Here is a 25348-nt window from a genome sequence, read left to right on the forward strand (position 1 = left end):
AATTACTGGATTACATGGTAATTCTATGATTAACTTTTGGAAGGGTTGCTAAATTGTTTTCAACAGTGACTGCAGTTTTCTGTTCTCACCAGCAATGCACAAGTATTCCAATGTCTCCATATCTTTGTTGACTCTTCTTTTTTCCAATTTTTTTGATAGCAGCAATCCTAACGTGTGTGAAGTGGTATCCCATTATTGTTTTGATTTGCATTTCCCTCACAATCAGTGATGATAAGCATCTTTAATTGTGCTCACTAGCCATCTGTATACCTTTTTTGGAGAGGCACTTATGTCCTTTGTCCATTATTTAATAGGATTGTTTGTTTTTTTGTTGTTGATCTTTAGCAATTCCTTATATATTCTGTATATTAATCCCTTACCATATATATGATTTGCAAATACTTTCTCCCACTCTCTATTTTGTCTTTTCACTCTCTTGATAGTGCCCTTTCATACACAAAATTTCTTAATTGTGATCAAGTCCATTTCACCTATTTGTTTCTTTTGTTGTCTGTGCTTTTGGTGTCATATCCAAGAAATCATTGTCAAATCCAATGTTGTGAAGATTTTCTTTATTTATCTCCAAAGAATTTTATAATCTAGCTCTTATATTTAGGTTTTTAATACATTTCAAGTTAATTTTTGTGTGTGGTCAACTTTATTCTTTTGCATGTGGATATCCAGTTTTCCCAGCACTATTTGTTGAAAAGACCATTATTTCCACATTGAATGGTCTTAGAACCCTTGTAAAAACTCTGTTGACCATTTTATAACACAGGGAATATAGCCAACATTTTATAATAACTATAAATAGAGCATAGATTTAAAAATTGTGGGGCTTCCCTGGTGGTGCAGTGGTTGAGAGTCTGCCTGCTGATGCAGGGGACAAGGGTTCGTGCCCCAGTCCGGGAAGATCCCACATGCTGCGGAGCGGCTGGGCCTGTGAGCCATGGCTGCTGAGCCTGCGCATCTGGAGCCTGTGCTCCACAACAGGAGAGGCCACAACAGTGAGAGGCCTGCGTACCGCAAAAAAAAAAAAAAAAAAATAGGTCACAAGCAACAAATGTTGGCAAGGATGTGAAGAAAAGGGAACCCTACTTCACTGTTGGTGGGAATGTAAATTTTTGCAGGCACTGTGGAAAACAAAAAAAATTAGACAGAAAGTTAGACAAAATGAGATGAGAGAGAAATAGGTTTCAGACAAGAACAACTAAATGAAGAGGAGATAGGCAATCTACCTGAAAAAGAATTCAGAGTAATTATAATAAAGATGATGCAAAATCTCAGAAAAAGAATGGAGGCACAGACCGAGAAGATACAAGAAATGTTTAACAAAGAGCTAGAAGATTTAAAGAACAGAGATAAACAATACAATAATTGAAATGAAAAATACACTAGAAGGAATCAATTGCAGAATAACTGAGGCAGATGGATGAATAAGTGAGCTAGAAGACAGGGTGGTGGAAATCACTGCCACAGAACAAAATAAAGAAAAAAAGTTAAAAGAAATGAGACCTCTGGAACAACATTAAATGCCCCAATATTTGCATCATAGGGGTCCCAGAAGGAGAAGAGAAAGAGAAAGGTCCTGAGAAAATAATTGAAGAGATTATAGCCAAAAATTTCCCTAACATGAGAAAGGAAGCACTCAAGTCCAGCAAGCATAAAGAGTCCCATGTAAGATAAACCCAAGGAGGATCATGCCAAGACACATATTAATCCAAGTGACAAAAATTAAATAGAAAGAAAAAATGTTAAAAGCAACAAATAACATACAAGGGAATCAAGATAAGGTTATCAGCTGATTTTTCAGCAGAAACACTGCAGGCCAGAAGGGAGTGGCATGATATATTTCCAGTGATGAAAGGGGAAAACCTCAAATCAATACTGTACACAGCAAGACTCTCATTCAGATTTGATAGAGAAATCAAAAGCTTTACAGATAAGCAAAAGCTAAGAGAATTCAGCACCACCAAACCAGCTTTACAAGTAATGCTAAAGGAACTTCTCTAGGAGGGAGACAAAAAAAAAAAAAAAAAGGCCACAACTAGAAACAAGAAAATCAGAAATGGGATTTTGACTTTTGTTAGTGTAGTGTATTACATTAATTGATTTGCATATGTTGAACCATCCTTGTGAGCTTGGGATGAATCCCACTTGGTCATGGGTTATGATCTTCTTTATGTGTTGTTCGATTCAGTTTGCTAATATTTTGCTGAGAATTTTTGCTGTAATTTTCTTTTTTTGGTGGTATAATTGTCTGGATTTGGTATCAGGGTGATGGTGGCTTCAGAGAATGTCTTTGTGAGTGTTCCCTCCTCTTCAGTGTTTTAGAACAATTTGAGAAGAATCAGTATAAGTTCTTCTTTGTATGTTTGGTAGAATTTGCATGTGAAGCCATCTGGTCCTGGACTTTTGTTTGTAGGGAATTGTTTTTTTTTGTTTTTTTTTTTTTGTTTTTTTTTTTTTGTTTTTTTTTTTTGCGGTACGTGGGCCTCTCACTGTTGTGGCCTCTCCCGTTGCAGAGCACAGGCTCCAGACGTGCAGGCTCAGCGGCCATGGCTCACGGGCCTAGCTGCTCCACGGCATGTGGGATCTTCCCAGACCGGGGCATGAACCTGTGTCCCCTGCATCGGCAGATGGACTACCAACCACTGTGCCACCAGGGAAGCCCGGGAATTGTTTTTTTTAATTGTTACAGATTCTATTTCACATCTAGTGATCTGTCTGTTCAAATTATCTATTTCTTCTTCATTCAATTTTGGTGGGCTTTATGTTTCTAGAAAGTTCTCCATTCTAAGTTGTCAAATTCGTTGGCATGTAATTGTTCATAGTATTCTCATGGTTTTTTTTTCGTATTTCTAGGGTATCATTTGATATTTCTCCTTTCTCATTTCTTATTTTGTTTATTTGGGTTCTCTCTCTTCTTGGTGAGCCTAGCCAGAGGTTTGTAAGTTTTGTTTACCCTTTCAAAGAATCAGCTCTTGATTTTATTGATTTTTTTCTATTGTTTTTTATCTCTATTTTATTATTTCCTCCCTAATCTTTATTATTTCCTTCATGCTGACTTTAGGTTTTGTTTGTTCTTCTTATTCTAATTCTTTTAGGTGGTAGATTAGGTGTTTATTTGAGATTTTTCTTGTTTTTTGAGGAAGGCCTGTATTGCTATCAGCTTCTCCCTAAGAATTGCTTTTGCTGCATCCCATAGATTTTGTATGGTGGTATTTTCATTGTCATTTGTCTCAAGGTAATTTTTAATTTCTTTTTTGATTCCCTTGTTGAACCATTGTTTTTTTTTAGTAACATGTTGTTTAGTCTCCATGTGGCCATTTTTTTCTCATTTCTTTTCCTGTGGTTGATTTCTAATTTCATGCTGTTGTGGTCAGAGAAAATGACTGAAATAATTTCTATACTCTTAAATTTGTTGAGGTTATTTCTGTGCCCTAGTATGTGGTCAATCCTAGAGAATGTTCCATGTGCACTTGAAAAGAATGTGGGTTTTTTTTTGGATGTAATGTCCTGAAAATATTAATTAAGTCTGACTTTTCTATTGTATCATTTAGGATCTCTGTTGCCTTATTGATTTTTCTCTCTAGAAGATCTGTCCAGTGATGTGAGTGAGGTGTTAAAAACTCCGACTATTATTGTATTCCAATCAGTTTCTCCCTTTACGTCTGTTAGTATTTGTTTTACATATTTGGGTGCTTCTGTGTTAGGTTCATATATGTTGATGATTGTAAAATCCTCTTCTTTTATTGATCTTTTATCATTATATAGTGTCCTTCTTTATCTTTCTTTATAGCATTTGCTTTAAAGTCTATTTTATCTGATATGAGTATGGCAACTCCTGCTTTCTTTTCATTTCAGTTTGCATGAAATATCTTTTTTCATCCCCTCAATTTCAACCTGTGTGTGTCCTTTGCCCTAAGGTGGGTCTCCTGTAGGCAGGATATTGTTGGCTCTTGTTTTTCTTCTTTTTTTTTCATCCAATCTACTACTCTGTGTCTTTTGATTAGAGCATTTAGTCCATTGACATTTAAAGTAATTATTGATATATGTGTATTTATTGCCATTTTATACCATGTTTTCCTGTTGATTCTTTGTTTCTTCTTTGTTCCTTTCTTTCTCTTTTTGTCTTTCTTTTTGTGTTTTGATGATTTCCCTTTATTTTATGCACATATTCTCTCCTTTTTGGCTTTTATGAATATACTGTATGCTTTTTATGTTTTGTTGCCCTGTTTTTCATGTATGTTAAGCCCTTCCTATATCTTCTTGCTTTACACTGATAGTCATACAGGCTCAAATACATTCTAAAAAAGCCTGCATTTTTGTACTCTCCTTTCCCACATTTTATGATTTTTATTTCCTTTTTTACATCTTCATATTCATCCTTTTGATGTTGTTTGTGTTTATGATCACTTTCACAAATAGGGTTTTTTTTTCTCTATTTGATCTATGTACTGGCTAATTTGATTTACTTTCAAATTATTATTTCCTTCTTTCTATATCTTTTTGCTTCTTATCTATTTAGAGAAGATCTTTCAATATTTCTTTTAGGATAGGTTTTGCATTGTTGTATTCTTTTAGTTTTTGCTTGTCTGAGAAATTCCTTATTTTTCCTCCTATTCTAAATGATAATCTTGTTGGATAGAATATTCTAGGTTTCAGATTTTTCCCTTTCAAGACTTTGAATGTATTTTGCCACTTTGTTCTACCCTGCAGTGTTTCTGTAGCGAAATCAGCTGACAGCCTTAGTGGGGGTTCCCATGTAATTAACTCTTTGTTTTTCATTTGCCACATTTATAATCCTCTCTTTATCTTTAATTTTTGCCACTTTTATTATACTATGTCATGGCATATGTCTGTTGGGTTCATCTTGTTTGGAAACCTCTGTGCTTCTTGTATCTGGATATCTGTTTCCTTCTTTACATTTGGGAAGTTTTCTACCATAATTTCTTCAAATACATTTTCAATTCCCTTTTCTCTTTCTTCTCCTTCTGGAATCCCTATTATACATAGATTGGGATGCTTTATATTATCCCACAGGTCTCTTATATTGCTTTCATTTTATTATTCATTTTACTTTCTGTCTGCTATTTTGACTGGGTAATTTCCATTATTCTATCTTCATCAAAAAGCCTACAAATAACAAATGCTGGAGAGGGTGTGGAGATAGGGAACCCTCCTACATTGTTGATGGGAATGTAAGTTGGTGCAGCCACTATGGAAAACAGTATGGAGGTTCCTAAGAAAACTCAAAATAGAATTACCATATGATCCAGCAATCCCACTCCTGGACATGTACCTGGACAAAATTATAATTCCAAAAGATACATGTGCCACTATGTTCATAGCAGTGCTATCCACAATAGACAAAATGTGAAAACAATCTAAATGTCCATTGACAGATGAATGGATAAAGAACATGTGGTACATATATACAATGGAATACTATTCAGCCATAAAGAAGAACAAAATAATGCCATTTGCAGCAACATGGATGTGACTAGAGATTATCATACTAAGTGAAGTAAGTCAGAAAGAGAAAGACAAATACCATATGATATCACATATATATCAATATAAAATATGACACAAATTAACCTATCTACAAATCAGAAACAGATTCACAGACATAGAGATCAGACTGTGTGGTTGCCAAGGGGCAGGAAGGAGGGAGAGGGATGGACTGGGAATTTGGGGTGGTAGATGCAAACTATTACATTTAGAATGGATAAACAACAAGGTCCTACTGTATTGCACAGGAAATTATATCCAACCTCCTGGAATAAACCATAATGGAAAGGAATATTTTAAAAAAGAATGTTTATATGTGTAAAACTGAGTCACTTTGCTTTACAACAGAGAATGACACATTGTAAATCAACTATATTTAAATTTAAAAAATAGTAAAAAAAAAAAAAGAAAATCACAAATAGGAAAGTTCAATGGTAAAGGCAAACATACAGTAGAAGTAAGCAATCATCCATACACAAATATGACATCAAAACCAGCAACAATGAGAAGAGGAGAGTAGAAATGCAGGAAATGGGAAATGCATCTGAAATTAAGAGACCAGCAACTTAAAACTAACTTGTATATGTATACAATGCTATATCAAAACCTCATAGGAGCTGCAAACCAAAAAACTAAAATAGATACACACACAAAACATAAAAAGGAATCCAAACACAACATTAAATATAGTCCTTAAATCACAAGAGAAGAGAACAAAAGATGAAGGGAAGAAAAAGATCTAAAAAATAAATTTCAAAACAATTAAGAAAATGGTAATAAGAACATGCATATTGATAATTGCCTTAAAAGTAAATGGATTAAATGCTTCAACCAAAAGATATAGACTGGCTGAATGGATACAAAAATAAGACCCATATATTTGCTGTCTACAAGAGACCCACTTCAGATCTAGGGACAAATATGGACTGAAAGTGAGGGGATGGAAACCAGTGTACATGCAAATGGAAATCAAAAGAAAGCTGGAGAAGCAATATATTCATATCAGATAAAATAGACTTTAAAATAAAGACTGTTACAAGAGACGAGGAAGGACACTACAAAATGATCAAGGGATAACTCCAAGAAGAAGATATAACAGTTACAAATATATATGTACCAAACATAGGGGCAACTCAATATATGAGGCTAATGCTAACAACCATAAAAGGAGAAATTGACAACAAAATAATAGTGGGGGACTTTAACACCCCACTTACACCAATGGACAGATCATCCAGACAGGAAATCACTAAGGAAACATAGGCCTTAAATGACACATTAGACCAGATGGACTTAATTGATATTTATAGAACATTCCATCTGAAAGCAGAATACACTTTCTTCTCATGGAACACATGAGTGCACATGGAACATTTCTGAGGATCTTGAAGCATAAATCAAGCCCCAGTAAATTTAAGAAAACTGAAATTATATCAAGCACCTTTTCCAACCACAACACTATGAGATTAGAAATCAATTACAGGGGGAAAAAAACTCTAAAAAACAAAAACATATGGAGCCTAAACAATATACTACTAAGCAACCAATGGGTCACTGAAGAAATTAAAGAGGAAATCAAAAAATACCTAGACACAGATTTGAACAAAAACACGATGATCCAAAGCCTACGGGACTCAGTGAAAGCAGTTCTAAGAGAAAAGTACGTAGCAGTAAAATTTTACCTCAGGAAACAAGACAAATCTTAAATAAACAACCTAAGCTTACACCTAAAGCAGCTAGTGAAACAAGAACAAAAAACACAAGGTTCTTAGAAGGAAGTAAATCATAAAGATCAGAGCAGAAATAAATGAAATAGGGACAAAGAAAACAATAGAAAAGATTGATGAAAGTAAAAGTTGATTCTTTGTAAAGATAAGCAAAATCGATAAACCTTTAGTCAGAATCATCAGGAACAAAAAGGAGAGGGCTCAAATCAACAAAATTAGAAATGAAAAAGGAGAAGTTACAGCTGATACCACCCAAATACAAAGGATCATAAGAGACTACTATATGAAAATGTATGCCAATAAAAAGGACAACCTAGAAGAAATGGACAAATCCTTAGAAATGTACAACCTTCCCAGACTGAACAAGGAAGAAATAGAAAACATGAGAGACCAATCACAAGTACTGAAATTGAAACTGTGATTTTAAAATTCCAACAAACAAAAGTCCAGGACGAGGTGGCTTCACAGGCAAATTCTATCAATCATTTAGAGAAGAGTTAACAACTATCCTTCTTAAACTCTTCCAAAAATTGAAGAGGAAGGAACACTCCCAAGCTCATTCTACGAGGCCACCATCACCCTGATACCAAAACCAGACAAAGATACTACAAAAAAAAAAAAGAAAATTACTGGCCAATATCACTGAGGAACACAGACGCAAAAATCCTCCACAAAATACTAGCAAATCGAATCCAACAATGCATTAAAAGGACCATATACCATGCATCCCTGTGATGCAATGATTCTTCAATATTGGCAATCAGTGTGATTCACCATATTAACAAACTGAAGAATAAAAACCACATGATCATCTCAACAGATGCAGAAAAATCTATTGAGAAAATTCAACACCTATTTATGATAAAAACTCTCCAGAAACTGGGCATAGAGCGAGCCTACATCAACATAATAAAGGCCATATATGACAAACCCACAGTGAACATTAGACTCAAAGGTGAAAAATTGAAAGCATTTCCTGTAATATCAGGAAAAAGACAAGGATTCCACACTTGCCAGTTTTATTCAACATAGTTTTGGAAACCCTAGCCACGGCATTCAGAGAAGCAAAAGAAATAAAAGGAATCCAAATTGAAAAAGAGTATCTAAAACAGTCACTGCAGATGACATGATACTATACATAGAAAATCCTAAAGATGCTACCAGAAGACTACTAGAGCTCATCAATGAATTAGGTAAATTTTCAAGATACAAAATTAGTACACAGAAATCTGTTGCATTCCTATACACTAACAACAAAATATCAGGGAGAGAAATTAAGGAAGCAATCCCATTTATCATCACATCAAAAAGAATAAAATACCTAGGGATAAACCTACCTAAGGAGGCAAAAGACCTGTACTCTGACAACTATAAGATGCTGACAAAAGAAATCAAAGATGACACAAGCAGATGGAAATATATAACATGCTCTTCGATTGGAGGAATCAATATTTTCAAAATGACTCTACTATCCAAGGCAATCCACAGATTCATTGCAATCCCTATAAATTACTAGTGGCATTTTTCACAGAACTAGAATAAAAAAACTTTAAAATTTGTATGGAGACACAAAAGACCCTGAATAACCAAAGCAACCTTGAGAAAGAAAAATGGAGCTGGAGGAATCAGGCTCCCTGACTTCAGACTATACCAAAAAGCTACAGTAATCAAGACTGTATGGTACTGGCACAAAAACAGGAATATAGATTAATGGAACAGGATAGAAAGTCCAGAGATAAACCTACGCACCTATGGTCAGTTAATCTTCAATAAAAAGAGGCAAGATTATACAATGGTGAAGACAGTCTCTTCAGTAAGTGGTGCTGGGAAAACTGGACAGCTACATGTAAAAGAATGAAATTAGAACATTCTCTAACACCATAAACAAAAATAAACTCAAAGTGGATTAAAGACTTAAGTTTAAGGCCGGATACTATAAAACTCTTAGATGAAAACATAGGCAGAATACTCTCTAACATAAATTGCAGCAATGTCTTTTTGATCCATCTCCTAGAGTAATGAAAATCAAAACAAAGATAAACAAATGTAACCTTATTAAACGTAAAAGCTTTTATACAGCAAAGAAAGCCATAAACAAAATGAAAAGACAACCCACAGAATGGAAGAAAATATTTGCAAGTGAAGTGACTGACAAGGGATTAATCTCCAAAATATACAAAGAGCTCATGCACTTATATGAAAAAAAAATCAAAAAATGGGTGGAAAATCTAAATACACATTTCTTCAAAGAAGACAGATATATGGCCAAAAAGCACATCAAAAAATGCTCAACATCACTAATTATCAGAGAAATGCAAATCAGAACTACAGTGAGATATCAGCTTACACCAGCCAGAATTGCCATCATCAAAAAATTTACAAACTATAAATTCTGGAAAAGGTGTGGAGAAAAGGGAACCCTCCTACACTGTTGGTGAGAATGTAAATTGGTTCAACCATTTTGTAGAACATTATGGAGGTTCCTTAAAAAACTAAATATAGAACTACTATATGATCTACCAATCCCACTCCTGGGCATGTATCTGGAGAAAAACAGATAATTTGAAAAGATACATGCATAATAATGTTCATTGCTGCACTATTTGCAATAGCCAAGACATGGAAACAACCTAAATGTCTACTGACAGATGAGTGGATAAAGAAGATGTGGTACATATATACAATATAACATTACTCAGCCATAAAAAAGAATGAAATAATGCCATTCACAGCAGCATGGATAGACCTAGAGATTGTCATACTGCATGAAGGAAGTCAGACAGAGAAAGACAAATACCATATGATATCACTTATATGTGGAAACTAAAAAAATGATACAAATGAACTTATTTACAAAACAGAAATAGAGTCACAGATGTAGAAAACAAACTTATGGTTACCAGGGGGGAAGGTGGGGAGGGATAAATTGGGAGATTGAGATTGACATATACATACTACTATATATAAAACAGATAACTAATAAGGACCTAGTGTGTAGCACAGGGAACTCTACCCAATACTCTGTAATGACCTATATGGTAAAATAATCTAAAAAAAAACTGGATATATGTATGTGTATAAGTGATTCACTTTACTGTACACCTGAAACTAACACAACATTGTGAATCAACTATACTCTTATAAATTTTTTTTATGAAACCTAGATTGGTACATATATGCAATGGAATACTACTCAGCCATAAAAAAGAACGAAATAATGCCACTTACAGCAACATGAATGGACCTATAGATTATTATACTAAGTGAAGTAAGTCAGACATAGAAAGACCAATGTCAAATGATATCACTTCTATCTGGAATCTAATTTAAAAATGATACAAATGAACTTATTTATAAAAGAGAAACAGACTCACGGATCTCAAAATCAAATTTATGGTTACTAAAGGAGAAACATGGGGTGAAGGAATAAATTAGGAGACTGTGATTTACATGTGCACACTATATAAAATAGATAACCAACAAAGACCTACTATATAGCACAGGGATCTCTACTCAATATTGTTTAATAACCTATATGGGAAAAGAATCTGAAAAAGAATGTATATATATATATATATATAACCGATTCACTTTGCTATACACCTGAAATTAACACAACATTGTAAATCAACTATACTCCAATAAAAAATGTTTTTAAATAGAATATGTGGTATATATGTGTATATATACATATATACATATATAGACACACACACAATGGAATACTACTCACTCATAAGAAAGAATGAAATTTTGCCCTTTGCAACAATATGGATGGGCCTGGTTGGCTTTATGCTTAGTGAAAGGAGTCAGACAGAGAAATACAAATAGTGTATGTTATCACTTCTATGTGGAATCTAAAAAATAAAACAAACTTGTGAATATATCAAAAAGAAGCAGACTAACAGATATAGAGAACAAATTAGTGGTTTCCAGTGGGGAGAGGGAAAGAGGAAGGGGCAAGATAGGGGTATGTGATTAACAGGTATAAACTACTATGTATAAAATAAATAAGCTAAAAGGATATATTGTACAACACATGGAATATAGCCACTATTTTATGGTAACTGTAAATGGAATATAATCTTTAAAAATTGTGAATCACTATATTGTATACCTGAAACTTATATAACATTTTACGTCATCTAAACCTCAATAAAAAGTAATTTCCTACCTTTTGAAGGGTCAATAATATTACGTTGTATGTTTACATGAAATTTTTTTTGTCAGTTTATCTGTTGATGGATGTGTTGCTTCCACTTTTTGGCTATTGCGAATAACGCTGCTATCCACATGGTTGCACAACATCAGTTAGAGTTTTTGCTTTTAATTCTGTTGGGCATATACCCAGAGATGAAATTGCTGGATCATATGGTAATTCTATTTTTAATTTTTTGTGGAACTTCCTTACTGTTTTTTATAATAACTTCACCATTTTACATTCCTACCAGCATTGCATAATGGGCACAATTTCTCAATATCCTTGTCAACACTTGTTATTTTCTGTTTTACTTTGTGTGTTTGTTTTATAATAGCCATCCAAATGAGTGTGAAATTGTATCTCATTGTTTTGATTTGCATTTACCTAATGGTTAGTACTAAGCCTCTTTTCATGTAATTATTACCCATTTGTGTATCTTCTTTGGAGAAAGGTCTATTCAAATTGTTTGTCCATTTCTTTTTTAAATTGAGATTTGATTGACATTTAATAGTGTATTAGTATTAGGTTTAAGTTTTATTTTCTAAGATTTCACATACAAGTAAGAGCGTACAGTATTTGTCTTCCACTGACTTATTTCACTTAGCATAATGCCCTCAAAGTTCATCCATATTGTCACAAATGACAGGATTTCCTCTTTTTTATGACTGAATAAGATTCCATTATATATATATATATATATATATATATATATATATATATATATATATATATACCACAGTTTCTTTATCTATTTATCCATCAATGGACACTTGGGTTATTTCCATGTCTTGGCTATTGTAAATAATTCTGCAGTGAACATAGGGGTACAGATATGTCTTTGAAATAGTGAGTTTATTTCTTTCAGGTATATACCTAAAAGTGGAGTTGTTGGATCTGGGAATTCTATTTTTAATTTTTTGAGCAACCTCCATACTGTTTTCCATAGTGGTCCAACTAACCCACCAACAATGCACAAGTGTTCCTTTTTCTCCACATTCTTGCCCACAATTGTTACTTCTCGTCTTGTTGATAACAGTGATTCTAACATACGTGAGATGAGATCTCATTGTGGATTTGATTTGCATTTGCCTGGTGATTAGTGATGTTGAGCATCTTTTCATGTGCCTTTTGCCCACCTGTATATCTTCTTTCAAAAAATGCCTATTCAGAGCCTCTGCCCATTTTTTAAATGGGTTTTTTTTTGTCGCTGCTGAGTTGCATGAGTTCTTTATGTATTTTGGCTATTAACCCCATGTAAAATATTTGATTTGAAAATATTTTCTTTCAACTGGTAGGTTGCCTTTTCATTGTGTTGATGTTTTTTTTGGCTGTGTAGAAACGTGTTTGGTTTGATATAGTCCCACTTGCTTATTTTTGCTTTTGTTGCCTTTGCTTTTGGTGTCAAAAGGGTTCAAACTTTTGGGGGCCTTTTGGGGCTCATGAATCTGGAAGTCCATTTCTCTCAATATATTTGGTAAGTTTCAGCCTTTATTGCTTTAAATATATTTTCTGTTCCTTTATCTTTCTCTTCTTCCTGGATTCTCATAATGCATTTTTTGTTTCTTTTGGTTTTTCCCATAAATCCAGTGGGCTTTCTTCATACTTTTTATTTCTTTTTGCTCCTCTGCCTGGATAAGTTCATATGATTTATCTTTGTGTTCATTGATTCTTTCTTATTCTTAATTCAGACTGCTGTTGAAGCTCTGTTGAATTCTTCAGTTCAGTCATTGTATTCTTCAGCTCTAGAATATACTTTTTTGTTTCTATTTCTTTATTGCATTTCTCATTGTGTTCATGGATTGTTTTCCTAGTTTTATTTAGTTGTTTGTGTGTTCTTGTTGTTCACTAAACTTTTAGAACATTATTCTGAATACTTTGCCAGACATATCATAGATCTCTATTTCTTTAGGGTCAGTTATTGGAACTTTATTAATTTCCTTTGGTGGTGTCATATTTACCTGATCTGCACATTTGAGTAAGCAGTCTCCTCTTCCAGACCTCACAGATTCACTTCAACAAGGATATTCCTAGTCAGCATACCTTGGTGTTCTGGATGGATCACCTGATAGCACCCTTTTACAGGTGAGGCTTCCTACTGGGATCTTTAAGTCAGGCCATAATCCTTCAGTGCCTTGTCTTAGCTGATACTGTGTCATATTTACCACCTGCACCAGTAATGGATGATTAACTGTTTTCTACCATGCAATGCCTACCACTTAAACTTGTTCCATGTAATACTTGCTGACTGAAGAGCTCCATTCCCATAATAGGAAAGTGGATAGTCTTTGTATAGGGGGTGACAGTTACAACCAGAGCAGAAACTTCTTTTTGTAGAACTGGGCCAATTTTAATAAAGTGGGTAATTACTATTTTAATTATTCTTCCTCTCAAGCTGATCACCTCTTGGGTGGGGTGGGGAGTCAAGGGGTCCCTTTAAAACATGAGTGATTTCTGGGATAAGGGAGGTTTGGAAAAACGTGGCCAATAAAGCCAGCCAGTGCTGTTTAGATCTTGAAACCCAAACAATAGTTATTTAATTTTTTTTCATTTTATATTGACTATAGTTGATTTACAATGTTGTATTAGTTTCAGGTGTATAGCAAAGTGATTCAATTATACATATACACATATCTCTTCTTTTTTCAAATTATTTTCCCATTTAGGTTATTACAGAATATTGAGCAGAGTTCCCTATGCTATATCCTTGTTGGTTATCTCCCTATGCTTGGATAGGTTATATCCCTATGGATAACCTATCCCTTGGATAGGTTATCTCCCTATGCTTGGATAGGTTATATCCCTATGCTATATCCTTGTTGGTTATCTATTTTAAATATAGTAGTGTATATATGTCAATCCAAAACTTCCAGTCTATCACTGCCCCTGACCCTTCATTCCTAGTAACCAAAAATTTGTTCTCTATGTCTGTAAGTCTGTTTCTGTTTTGTAAATTAGTTCATTTGCTTTTTGGTTTTTGTTTTAGATTCCACATATAAGTGATATCATATTTGTCTTTCTCTGTCTGACTTCACTTAGTATGATAATTTCCAGGCCCATCCATGCTGCTGTAAGTGGCATTATTTCATGCTTTTTAATGGCTGAGTAATATTCCATTGTCTACATGTACCACATCTTCTTTATTTGTAGATGGACATTTAGGTTGCCTCCATGTTTTGGCTATTGTAAACAGGGCTGCAGTGAACATCGGGATGCATGTATATTTTCGAACTGTGGTTTTCTTCAGATATATGCTGAGGAGTGGGATTGCTGGATCATATGGTAGCTCTATGTCTAGTTTTTAAAGAAATCTCCATACTGTTCTCCATACTGGCTGTACTAATTTACATTCCCACCAACAGTGCAGGAGGGTTCCCTTTTCTCTACACCCTCTCCAGCATTTATTGCTTGTAGACTTTTTAATGATGGCCGTTCTGACTGGTGTGAGGTGATACCTCATTGTAGTTTTCATTTGCATTTCTCTAATAATTAGTGGTGTTGAGTATCTTTTCATGTACCTCTTGGCCATCTGTATATCTTCTTTGGAGAAATGTCTATTTAGGTCTTCTGCCCATTTTTTGATTGGGTTTTTTGGTTTTTTCAAACTCATTCTATGGTATCACCCTGATACCAAAACTAGATAAGGATACCAAAGAAAAGAGAATTACAGGCCAATATCACTGATGAACATAGGTGCAAAAATCCTCAACAAAATACTAGCAAACCAAATCCAACAATACATTAAAAGGATTGTACACCATGATCAAGTGGGATTTATCCCAGGGATGCAAGGATTTTTCAGTATGCACAAATTAATCAGTGTGATACACCACATTAACAAATTGGAGACTAAAAAACATATGATCCTCTCAATAAATGCAGAGAAAGCTTTTGACAAAATACAACACCAATTTATGATGAAAACTCTCTGCAAAGTGGGCATAGAGGGAACCTACTTCAAAATAACAAAAGCCATATAGGACCAATCCACAGCTAACATCATATTCAATGGTGAAAATTGAAAGCATTTCCTCTAAGATCAGGAAAAAGACAAGAATGTACACCCTCCCCACTTTTACTCAACATTGTTTTGGTAGTCCTAGCCACAGCAATCAGAGAAGAAAAAGAAATAAAAGGAATCCAAATTAGAAACAGAGAAGTAAAACTGTCACTGTTTGCAGATGACATGATACTATACATAGACAATCCTAAAGATGCTACCAGAAAACTACTAGAGCTCATCAGTGAATTCAGTAAAGTTGTAGGTTACAAAGTTAATACACAGAATTCTGTTGCATTTGTATACACTAACAACCAAAGATCAGAAAGAGAAATTAAGGAAACAATCCCATTAACCATTGCATCAAAAAGAATAAAATACCTGGGATAAACCTACCTAAGAAGGCAAAAGACCTGTACTCCAAAAACTAAGACGCTGATGAAAGAAATCAAAGATGACACAAACAGATGGAAAGATATACCATGTTCTTGGATTCAAAGAATCAATATTGTCAAAATAACTATACTACCCAAGGCAATCTACAGATTCACTGCAATCCCTATCAAATTACCAATGGCATTTTTCACAGAACTAGAATAAAAAACTTTAAAATTTGTATGGAGACACAAAAGACCCTGAATAACCAAAGCAATCTTGAGAAAGAAAAACAGAGCTGGAGGAATCAGGCTCCCTGACTTCAGACTATACTACAAAGCTACAGTAATCAAGACAGTATGGTACTGGCACAAAAACAGAAAGATAGCTCAATGGAAGATGATAGAAAGCCCAGAGATAAACCCACGCACATATGGTCACCTTATCTTTGATAAAGGTGGCAGGAATGTACAGTGGAGAAAGGACAGCCTCTTCAATAAGTGGTGCTGGGAATACTGGACAGGTACATGTAAAAGTATGAGATTAGATCACTCCCTAATACCATATACAAAAATAAGCTCAAATTGGATTAAAGACCTAAATGTAAGGCCAGACACAATAAAACTCTTAGAGGAAAACTTAGGCAGAACACTGTCTGACATAAATCGCAGCAGTATCTTTTTTTTTTTTTTTTTTTTTTTTGCAGTACACGAGCCTCTCACTGTTGTGGTCTCTCCCGTTGCAGAGCACAGGCTCCAGACGCACAGGCTCAGCGGCCATGGCTCACAGGCCCAGCCACTCCGCGGCATGTGAGATCCTCCCAGGCTGGGGCACGAACACGTGTCCCCTGCATCGGCAGGCGGACTCTCAACCACTGCGCCACCAGGGAAGCCCAGCAATATCTTTTTTGATCAGTCTTCTAGAGTAATGAAAATTAAAACAAAAATAAACAAATTGCACCTAATTAAACTCAAAAGCTTTTTCACAGCAAAGGAAACCATAAACAAAACAAAAAGACAACCCACAGAATGGGAGAAAATATTTGCAAATGATGCAACCTACATGGGATTAATCTCCAAAGTTTACAAACAACTCATGCAGCTCAATATCAAAAAAATAAAAACTATAGTTAATATGTTGAAAGTGTGATTGTCTACTAGAAGGGGCCAGCTTCTACAACCACCCCTTCTGTGACTGCCAGATCCCTATATGGGGGCTGGTGCCTGCCACTGGAGGAGATCAGAAGTAGTCTTTGCAGGGGTAGCTGTCTTTGAAAGTGATGCATTTTGAGGATTGTAATCTAACCCTAGTAAATATTGTAATTACTCCACCAGTTTACCAGAGATAATCCAATTTGGATTCCCTTTGTTTCTTTGGATCCAGTATAACCTCTCTTGTTCATCTCATAGTTCACACTTAAGCACGGACCTGGTTGTAATTGGTTTGTTTAGCCTAGAGGAAAGAGGCATCACTGTTGATAGCAATTTCAATTTAGGCCAAATAGGGTATTGTTTGTAGAGTTAACAAGTGACACAACTCTGAGTTTGTCTTTCATGAGTTTCTTTTAAATGTAGGGCAGCTCTGACCTCTTCAATTGTTTTAGCATTAGCTGTCATGGCTCATAAAAAGAACTTATACTTAAGAGGAGCCCTCCTGACAAACAACTAGGTAGACTCAGGACCTAATTAAGTCACCTCTGGACTTGCAGAGTCATCATACTTCATGCCATACTGCATCCTATATTACGTAGTAAGTCCACTCCAACGTCCCAGCTGATGGAGGAGATATTTGGCCTCAGTTAACATTTTCCATTGCCAGTCTTCCTAGGCCTTTATGAGGCCTAACATAGGATGGTTAGCCCTCCAAGCCATAAAAATCTGTATCAAAAGGTATATATAGACTGGGGTCCAAAGCCTCCTCTGTTGGTCATTCCCACCTTTCACGCTAATTAGTAGGGACACCATTTTTTTTCCATTTTGAGCCACCAATTCTGGCAACCAATTGCTTAACTTCAGCCCCCATAAGGTGAAGCTTTTTCCTCACCAGATCTATTCTATATAGACAGGCAGCCCCTTTTTTACTTGATTCCAGGGTTAGGTCTTTAAGGAGAGACTGGGCCTCGGGAAAAAGGAAAGGATATATCTCTTTATCCAACTGAGAACCAGCCCCTCCTTTTTGGCCCTGCCCTTGTGCCATTTCTATATTTAACTTTTGCAAGTAGTTACCAGGAAAGCAGAGGGTAATATAACCTCATCACTATCATGATGGTATCGTGCTGCCTTGCCCTCCAGTGGGCACTAGTCCTCTTTCATAGGGTCCTGCCTTCCATTTCATCTCCCCCAGAAGTTTAAGTTTCTACCTCATATTTAGGCAGTGCCCTGGTGAGAAGCACCCTCTGGCAGAATTCAACACATGTCTAGTGGTTCAGAGCACCTGTTCAGTTATTGCGCAGAAATTCATGTTTTCTATGGCTTGCAGATACTGAGTGCAGTTTCTCAGGGTATGCAAAGCAAGTAGGCTTTAAATAGCTAAAAACTGCTTATTTGGGCTATGTTTAAAACAATTGGATGGGTAAAATTTTGAGTTTGGTACTGATGGGCTTTGCAGCTAACAGGTCCCAGCCTTCTATGAAGGAGTAAACAATATAGAGCCATTATGCAGAGACCATCTTTAGCTCATTTATATAACAGTAATGTATAATGGTATAATCACTATGGAAAACAGATTTTCACTTTCCTAAAAAACTAAACATGCAACTACCATATGATCTAACAATTGCACTAATTGCACTCCAGGACATGTATCTCAGAAAAATGAAAACTTTGTTCACACAGAAACCTGTACACTAATGTTCATCGCAATTTTATTCATAATAGCCAAAAACTGAAAACAACCCAAATTTCCTTCAACAAGTAAATTGTTTATAGGTAAAAATAACTCTGGTACATCAATGCCAGAGATTATTACTCAGCAATAAAGAGGAATGAACTATTGATACATGCAAGACCTTGCAGAGAATTGTGATGAATCTTAAAATCTAATCTCAAAATGTTACATACTTTATGCTTCCATTTATATAAATTTCTTAAAAAGACAAAATTAATGGTTAAGATTAATGGTTACCAGGGGTTAAGGACAGGGTGGAGGATAGAGGGTACGGAGGTGTGTGTGGCTATAAAAGTACAATAGAAGTACTCCTTGTGGTGAGGGAATTGTTATCTTTACTATATCAATATCATCCTAGTTGTGATATTATATTAGTTATCCTTTGAAGAACCTGGGTAAAGCATTTTGGGGATCACTCTTTATTTTTTTATTTTTTTATTTTTTTTTTTGCGGTACACGGGCCTCTCACTGTTGTGGCCTCTCCCGCCACGGAGCACAGGCTCCAGACGCGCAGTCTCAGCGGCCATGGCTCACGGGCCCAGCCGCTCCGCGGCATGCGGGATCCCCCCGGACCGGGGCACGACCCCGCGTTCCCTGCATCAGCAGGCGGACTCTCAACCACTGCGACACCGGGGAAGCCCTATTACTTTTTTAAATTGTGGTAAAATACACATAGCACAAAATTTACCATCTTAACCATTTTTAAGTGTACAGTTCAGTAATGTTAAGTATATAAGTGTACAGTTCAGTAATGTTAAGCTTAACATTACTTAACATTACTTAACAGTAATGTTAAGTATATACTTAACAGTAATGTTAAGTATATAACAGTAATGTTAAGTATATTTTAAGTGTACAGTTCAGTAATGTTAAGTAATGTTAAGCATCGTTCAATCAATCTCCAGAAATTTTCCATTTACGAAACTGAAATCTCTGTATCCATTAAAACAGTTTTCGATTTCCGCCTCACTCCATCCCCTGCCAACTATCATTCTACTTTCTGTCTCTGTGTATTTGAATACTCTAGATCCCTCATATGAGTGGAACCATATATTATCTGTCCTTTCATCTCTGGCTTATTTCACTTAGTATGATGTCCTCAAGGTTCATCCATATGAACCTTCTGTCAGAAGTTTCATTCTCTTTTAAGGCTGAGTAATATTTCATTGATTGCATATCACATTTTGTTTATCCATTCATCTATTTATAGACACTTGGATAACTTCCACCTTTTGGTTCTTGTAAATAATGCTGCCATGAATGTTGGTGTAAAAGTATTTTTGAGACCCTATTTTCAAATTCTTTTGGATATATACTGAGAAGTGGAATTAATGGATCATATGGTTAATCTATTTTAAATTGTTTTGAGGAATGACCATAGCGTTTTCCATAGAAGCTGTAGCACTTTACAGTCCAACAGTGGTGCACAAGAGTTCCAATTTCTCCACCTTCTTGCCAACACTTGTTTTTGCTTTTTCAAATAGTAGCCATTCTATTGGGTATGAGATGATATGTTATGGTTTTAGTTTGCATTTCCCTAATGAGTAGTGATGATAGTTTCATGTGCTTATTGTCCATTTGTATCTCTTATTTGAAAAAATGATTCAGGTTCTTTGTTTTTTTGTTTGTTTTATTGGAATATAGGTGATTTACAATTTTGTATTAGTTTCAGGTGTACAGCATAGTGATTCAGTTATACATATACATATATTCATTCTTTTGCAGATTCATTTCCCATATAGGTTATTATAGAATATTAAGTAGAGTTCCCTATGCTGTACAGTAGGTCATTGTTGGTTATCTATTTTATATATAGTTGTGTGTGTATGATAAGCCTAGGATCCTAATTTATCCCTCCCCATCCCCATGTATCCCCTTTGGTAACCATCGGTTTGTTTTTGAAATCTGTGAAACTGTTTTGTAAATAAGTTCATTTGTATCATTTTTAAAATTAGATTCCACATATGAGTGATATCATATGTTATTTGTCTTTCTCTGTGTGACTTACTTCACTTAATATGATAATCTCTAGGTCCATCCATGTTGTTGCAAATGGCACTATTTTGTTCTTTTTTAAAGTTGAGTAATATTCCATTGTATATATGTACCACATCTTCTTTATCCATTACTCTATCAATGGACATTTAGGTTGCTTCCATGACTTGGCTATTGTAAATAGCACTGCAATTACAATTGGGGTGCATGTATCTTTCTGAATTATGGTTTTCTCTGGATATATGCCCAGGAGTGGGATTGCTGGATCATATGGTACTTCTATATTAATTTTTTAAGGAACCTCCATACTGTTCTCCATATTGGTTGTACTAATTTACATTCCACCAACAGTGTAGGACCGTTCCCTTTTCTCCTCACCCTCTCCAGCATTTCTTTGTAGATTTTTTGATGATGGCCATTCTGACCAGTGTGAGGTGATACCTCATTGTAATTTTGATTTGCATTTCTCTCATAATTAGTGATGTTGAGCATTTTTTCATGTGCTTTTGGGCCATCTGTATGACTTCTTTGGAGCAATGTCTATTTTGATATTATGCCCATTTTTTTTATTGTGTTGTTTTGTTTTTGTGACATAGAGCTGCATGAGCTGTTTGTATATTTTGGAGATTAACCCCTTGTCGGTCACGTTGTTTGCAAATATTTTCTCCCAACCTGTGCATTGTCTTTTTGTTTTGTTTATGGTTTCCTTTGCTTTGCAAAAGTTTTTAAGTTTAATTAGGTCCCATTTGTTATTTTTGTTTCTTTTTCATTACTCTAGGAGGTGGATCAAAAAAGAGATTGCTGTGATTTCCTAATAGGAGGGACTGGTTCCTGCCCAGTGGTGGGTGGAGCTGGGTCTTGTCCCTCTGGTGGCAGGACCATGCTCCGGAAAACTTTAAGAGGCTTGTCTGCTGATGGGTGGGGATGTGTTCCCGTCCTGTTGGTTGTTTGGCCTGAGGTATCTCAGCACTGGAGCCTACAGGCTGTTGGGTAGGACTAACGTCAGCCTCCAGGAGGGCTCATGCCAGTGAGTACTCCCCAGAACTGCTGCTGCCAGTGTCTTTGTCTCCACAGTGAGCCACAGCTGCCCCCTGCCTCTGCAGGAGATGCTCCCATACTAGCAGGTAGGTCTGGCCCAGTCTTTATGGGGTCATTGCTTTTTTCCCCTCTGTCCTGGTGCACACGAGACCATGTGTACACCCTCCAAGAGTGGAGTTTATGTTTCCTCCAGTCCTGTGGAATTCCTGAGATCAAACCCTGCTGGCCTTCAAAGCCAGATCATCTGGGGGCTCCTCCTCCCAGTGCTTGACCACCAGGCTGGGAAGCCTGATGTGAGGCTCAGAAATTTCACTCCTGTGGGAGAACTTCTGTGGTTTCATTGTTTTCCAGTTTGTGAGTCACCCACCTGGTGGGAATGGGATTTGATTTTATCACAGTTGTGCCCATCATACCATCTCATTGTGGTTTCTTCTTTGTCTTTGGATATAGGGTATCATTTCGGTCAGTTCTAGCATTTATTTGTCAATGTTTGTTTAGCAGTTAGTTGTGATTTTGGTGTTCTCATAAAAAAGTGTGAGCTTACATCCTTGTACTCCACCAACTTGAGCTAATCTCATGTCAGAGCATGTTCTGCTTGTTTTGCTCTAAGACTTTTATAATGTCTGGCCTTACATTTAGGTCTTTGATCCATTTTGAGTTTATTTTTGTGTATGGTGTTAGAGAATGTTCTAATTTCATTTTTTACATATAGCTGTCCAGTTTTCCCAGCACCACTTATTGAAGAGACTGTCTTTTCTCCATTGTATATTCTTGCCTCATTTGTCATAGATTAATTGACCATAGGAGCATGAGTTTATTTCTGGGCTTTCTATCTGTTCCATTGATCTATCTTTCTGTTTCTGTGCCAGTACCATACTGTTTTGATGACTGTAGCTTTGAAGTATAGTCTGAAGTCAGGGAGCCTGATTCCTCCAGCTCCCTTTTTCTTTCTCAAGATTGATTTTGTAACTTGGGGTCTTTTGTGTTTCCATACAAATTTAAAATGTTTTATTCTAGTTCTGTGAAAAATGCCATTGGTAATTTGGTAGGGATTGCATTGAATCTATAGATTGCCTTGGGTAGTATAGTCATTTTCAAAATTTTGATTCTTCCAGTCCAAGAACATGGTATATGTGTTCATCTGTCTGCATCATCTTCAATTTGTTTCATCAGTGTCTTATAGTTTTCAAAGTATAGGCCTTTTCCCTCCTTAAGAAGGTTTATTGTAGGTATTTTATTATTTTTGATGTAATGGTAAAGGGGATTGTTTCCTTAATTTCTCTTTCTGACCTTTCATTGTTAGTGTAAAGGAATGCAAGAGATTTCTGTGTATTAATTTTGTATCCTGCAGCTTTACCAAATTCTTGTTTGCCTTTACTGGTGAGCCTTCCCGTTTGTAATTTTATTGTTTCTAGTTGTGGCCTTTTCATTTCCTCCTACAGAAGTTCCTTTAGCATTTGTTGTAAAGCTTTTTTGGTGGTGCTGAATTCTCTTAACTTTTGTTTGTCTGTAAAGTTTTTGATTTCTCTGTCAAGTCTGAATAAGAGCATTGCTGGGCAGAGTATTCTTTGTTGTAGGTTCTTCCCTTTTATCACTTTAAATATATCATGCCACTGGATTCTGGCCTGCATAGTTTCTGCTGAAAAATCAGCTGATAACCTTATTTTGATTCCCTTGTATGTTATTTGTTGCTTTTCCCTTGTTACTTTTAATGTTTTCTCTTTGTCTTTAATTTTTGTCAGTTTGATTAATATGTATCTTGCTGTGTTCCTCCTTGGGTTTATCTTGTATGGGACTCTGCACTTCCTGGACTTGAATGAGCATTTCCTTTCTCATGTTAGGGAAGTTTTCAGCTATTATATCTTCAAATATTTTCTCAGACCCTTTCTCTCTCTCTTCTCCTTCTGGGACCCCTATAATGCAAATATTGGTGCATTTACTGTTTTCCCAAAGGTCTCTGAGACTGTCCTCATTTCTTTTCATTCTTTGTTCTGTGGCAGTGATTTCCACCACTCTGTCTTCCAGCTCACTTATTCATTCTTCTGCCTCATTTATTCTGCTATAGATTTCCTTCTAGTGTATTTTTCATTTCAATTATTGTATTGTTCATCTGTTAGTTGTTCTTTGAATCTTCTAGCTCTTTGTTAAACATTTCTTATATCTTCTTTGTCTGTACCTCCATTCTTTTTCTGAGATCTTTATTATCATTACTCTGAATTATATTTTTAGGGAGATTGCCTATCTCCATTTCACTTAGCTGTTCTGGATTTTTATCTGGTGCCTTCTTCTGGATCATATTTTTCTGCCATCTCATTTTGTCTAATTTTCTGTGTTTGTGGTCTCCTTTCTGCAGCCTGCAGTATCGTAGCTCCTTTTGCTTCTGGTGTCTGCCCCCTGGTGGTTAAGGTTGGTCCTGGGGCTTGTGCCTGCCCACTGTTGGGTGAAGTTGTGTCTTGTCCCTATGGGGGCAGGGCCATGTCAAGGGGTGGGTTTAGAGATGGCTGTGAGCTCAGTACGACTTTAGGAAGCCTGTCTTCAGCAGAGATCTTTCTGCTAGGAACTTTACTCTTAAATTATGAGCATGTCCAGTCTTTTTAATGTCATCAAAGTTACCTTACTTTTGAGATCTGCCTACCTACCAGGCTAATATTTTCTTGACATGAGGAAAACATAAATAATCTATTTCTCCAGCTAAGCTAACCCACTTTTTTTCTTTTTGTTTATTCAAGGTTCTGGTGTGGGATGTATAACTACTTTGACAAAGGGCTGCAGCCCAAGCAGAGTATGCTAGAGAGCCTCTTGGAAATTAAGAAGCAGAGATCAATCCTGGAAGCAGATGTGCACAAACTAGAAAAGGTGAAGAGTTAAATCTCAAAATGAGAACCTCTTGCCCCTTCTGAGTAGGCCCAATCCACTGAGAGTTGAATTGGTACTTGTGAGAAGCTGCCTGGCTGGCTTGTTATACTCTCTGCATTCCAAGCATCCTGTGTCTATAAAGCTCTAAGGCACAACCCTTTTTTTACGTTCCATATTAAGTGGCAAATATAACACTCAGTTAAACAAGTGGATTGGTTCCCTTTTTGGATCTGGATGGAATTATTAGGAGGAACAAGAGGGAATGACAGGGAAGTAATACAAGTATTTGTTATCCATCAATAAGTATAACTTCTTGGGTGTACTAATGAGAACAATGAAATTGTTATATTTCCAATTAGGAAAACCTTATAAAAAATCTGATTTCCTTCCCATGTAGATTATAAACTCTGCTCGTTGTACCAGCAAAACTAAAGTCACACACTTGTTTTTAATTAGAGGTTAAACAAGTCAACAGGGATTTCCTTTCAATAAATGGAAAATGCTGAGCTGCTTCTGGAATCCAGAGGTTCCTAGGGGTGTGTTTGAAGTAGAGGGGAGGGATATTTTTTAGAAAAGAATTCTTGGAAAGGGTGTGCTGTTTAGGTACTGGGTGTGAAACTACTTTTGACCAGATAAGGCATAGCTTTTCTGCTCACTGTAAGTAAACAAATATCCTTTTATTGTGAAAATAAATGTATTGTGATTACATCAGATCCTAAACTTTTGAATGTCCTCTTGGCAGGTAACAGTCAGTTA

General features: G+C 35.9%; 1 protein-coding gene across 1 annotated transcript in view; it reads left to right on the forward strand.

Moving 5' to 3' along the window:
* MTMR8 (myotubularin related protein 8) overlaps nt 1-24604 on the forward strand; it is a 229078-nt gene extending 204474 nt beyond the window's left edge. Inside the window, exon 13 of the mRNA XM_060137340.1 lies at nt 24466-24604. Within this exon, the coding sequence (XP_059993323.1) occupies nt 24466-24604 (139 nt within the window). The remainder of the gene's footprint in view (nt 1-24465) is intronic.
* The last annotated feature ends 744 nt before the right edge of the window (nt 24605-25348 follow it).

This window comes from Lagenorhynchus albirostris, chromosome X (assembly GCF_949774975.1).
Source record: "Lagenorhynchus albirostris chromosome X, mLagAlb1.1, whole genome shotgun sequence".
NCBI lineage: Eukaryota > Metazoa > Chordata > Mammalia > Artiodactyla > Delphinidae > Lagenorhynchus > Lagenorhynchus albirostris.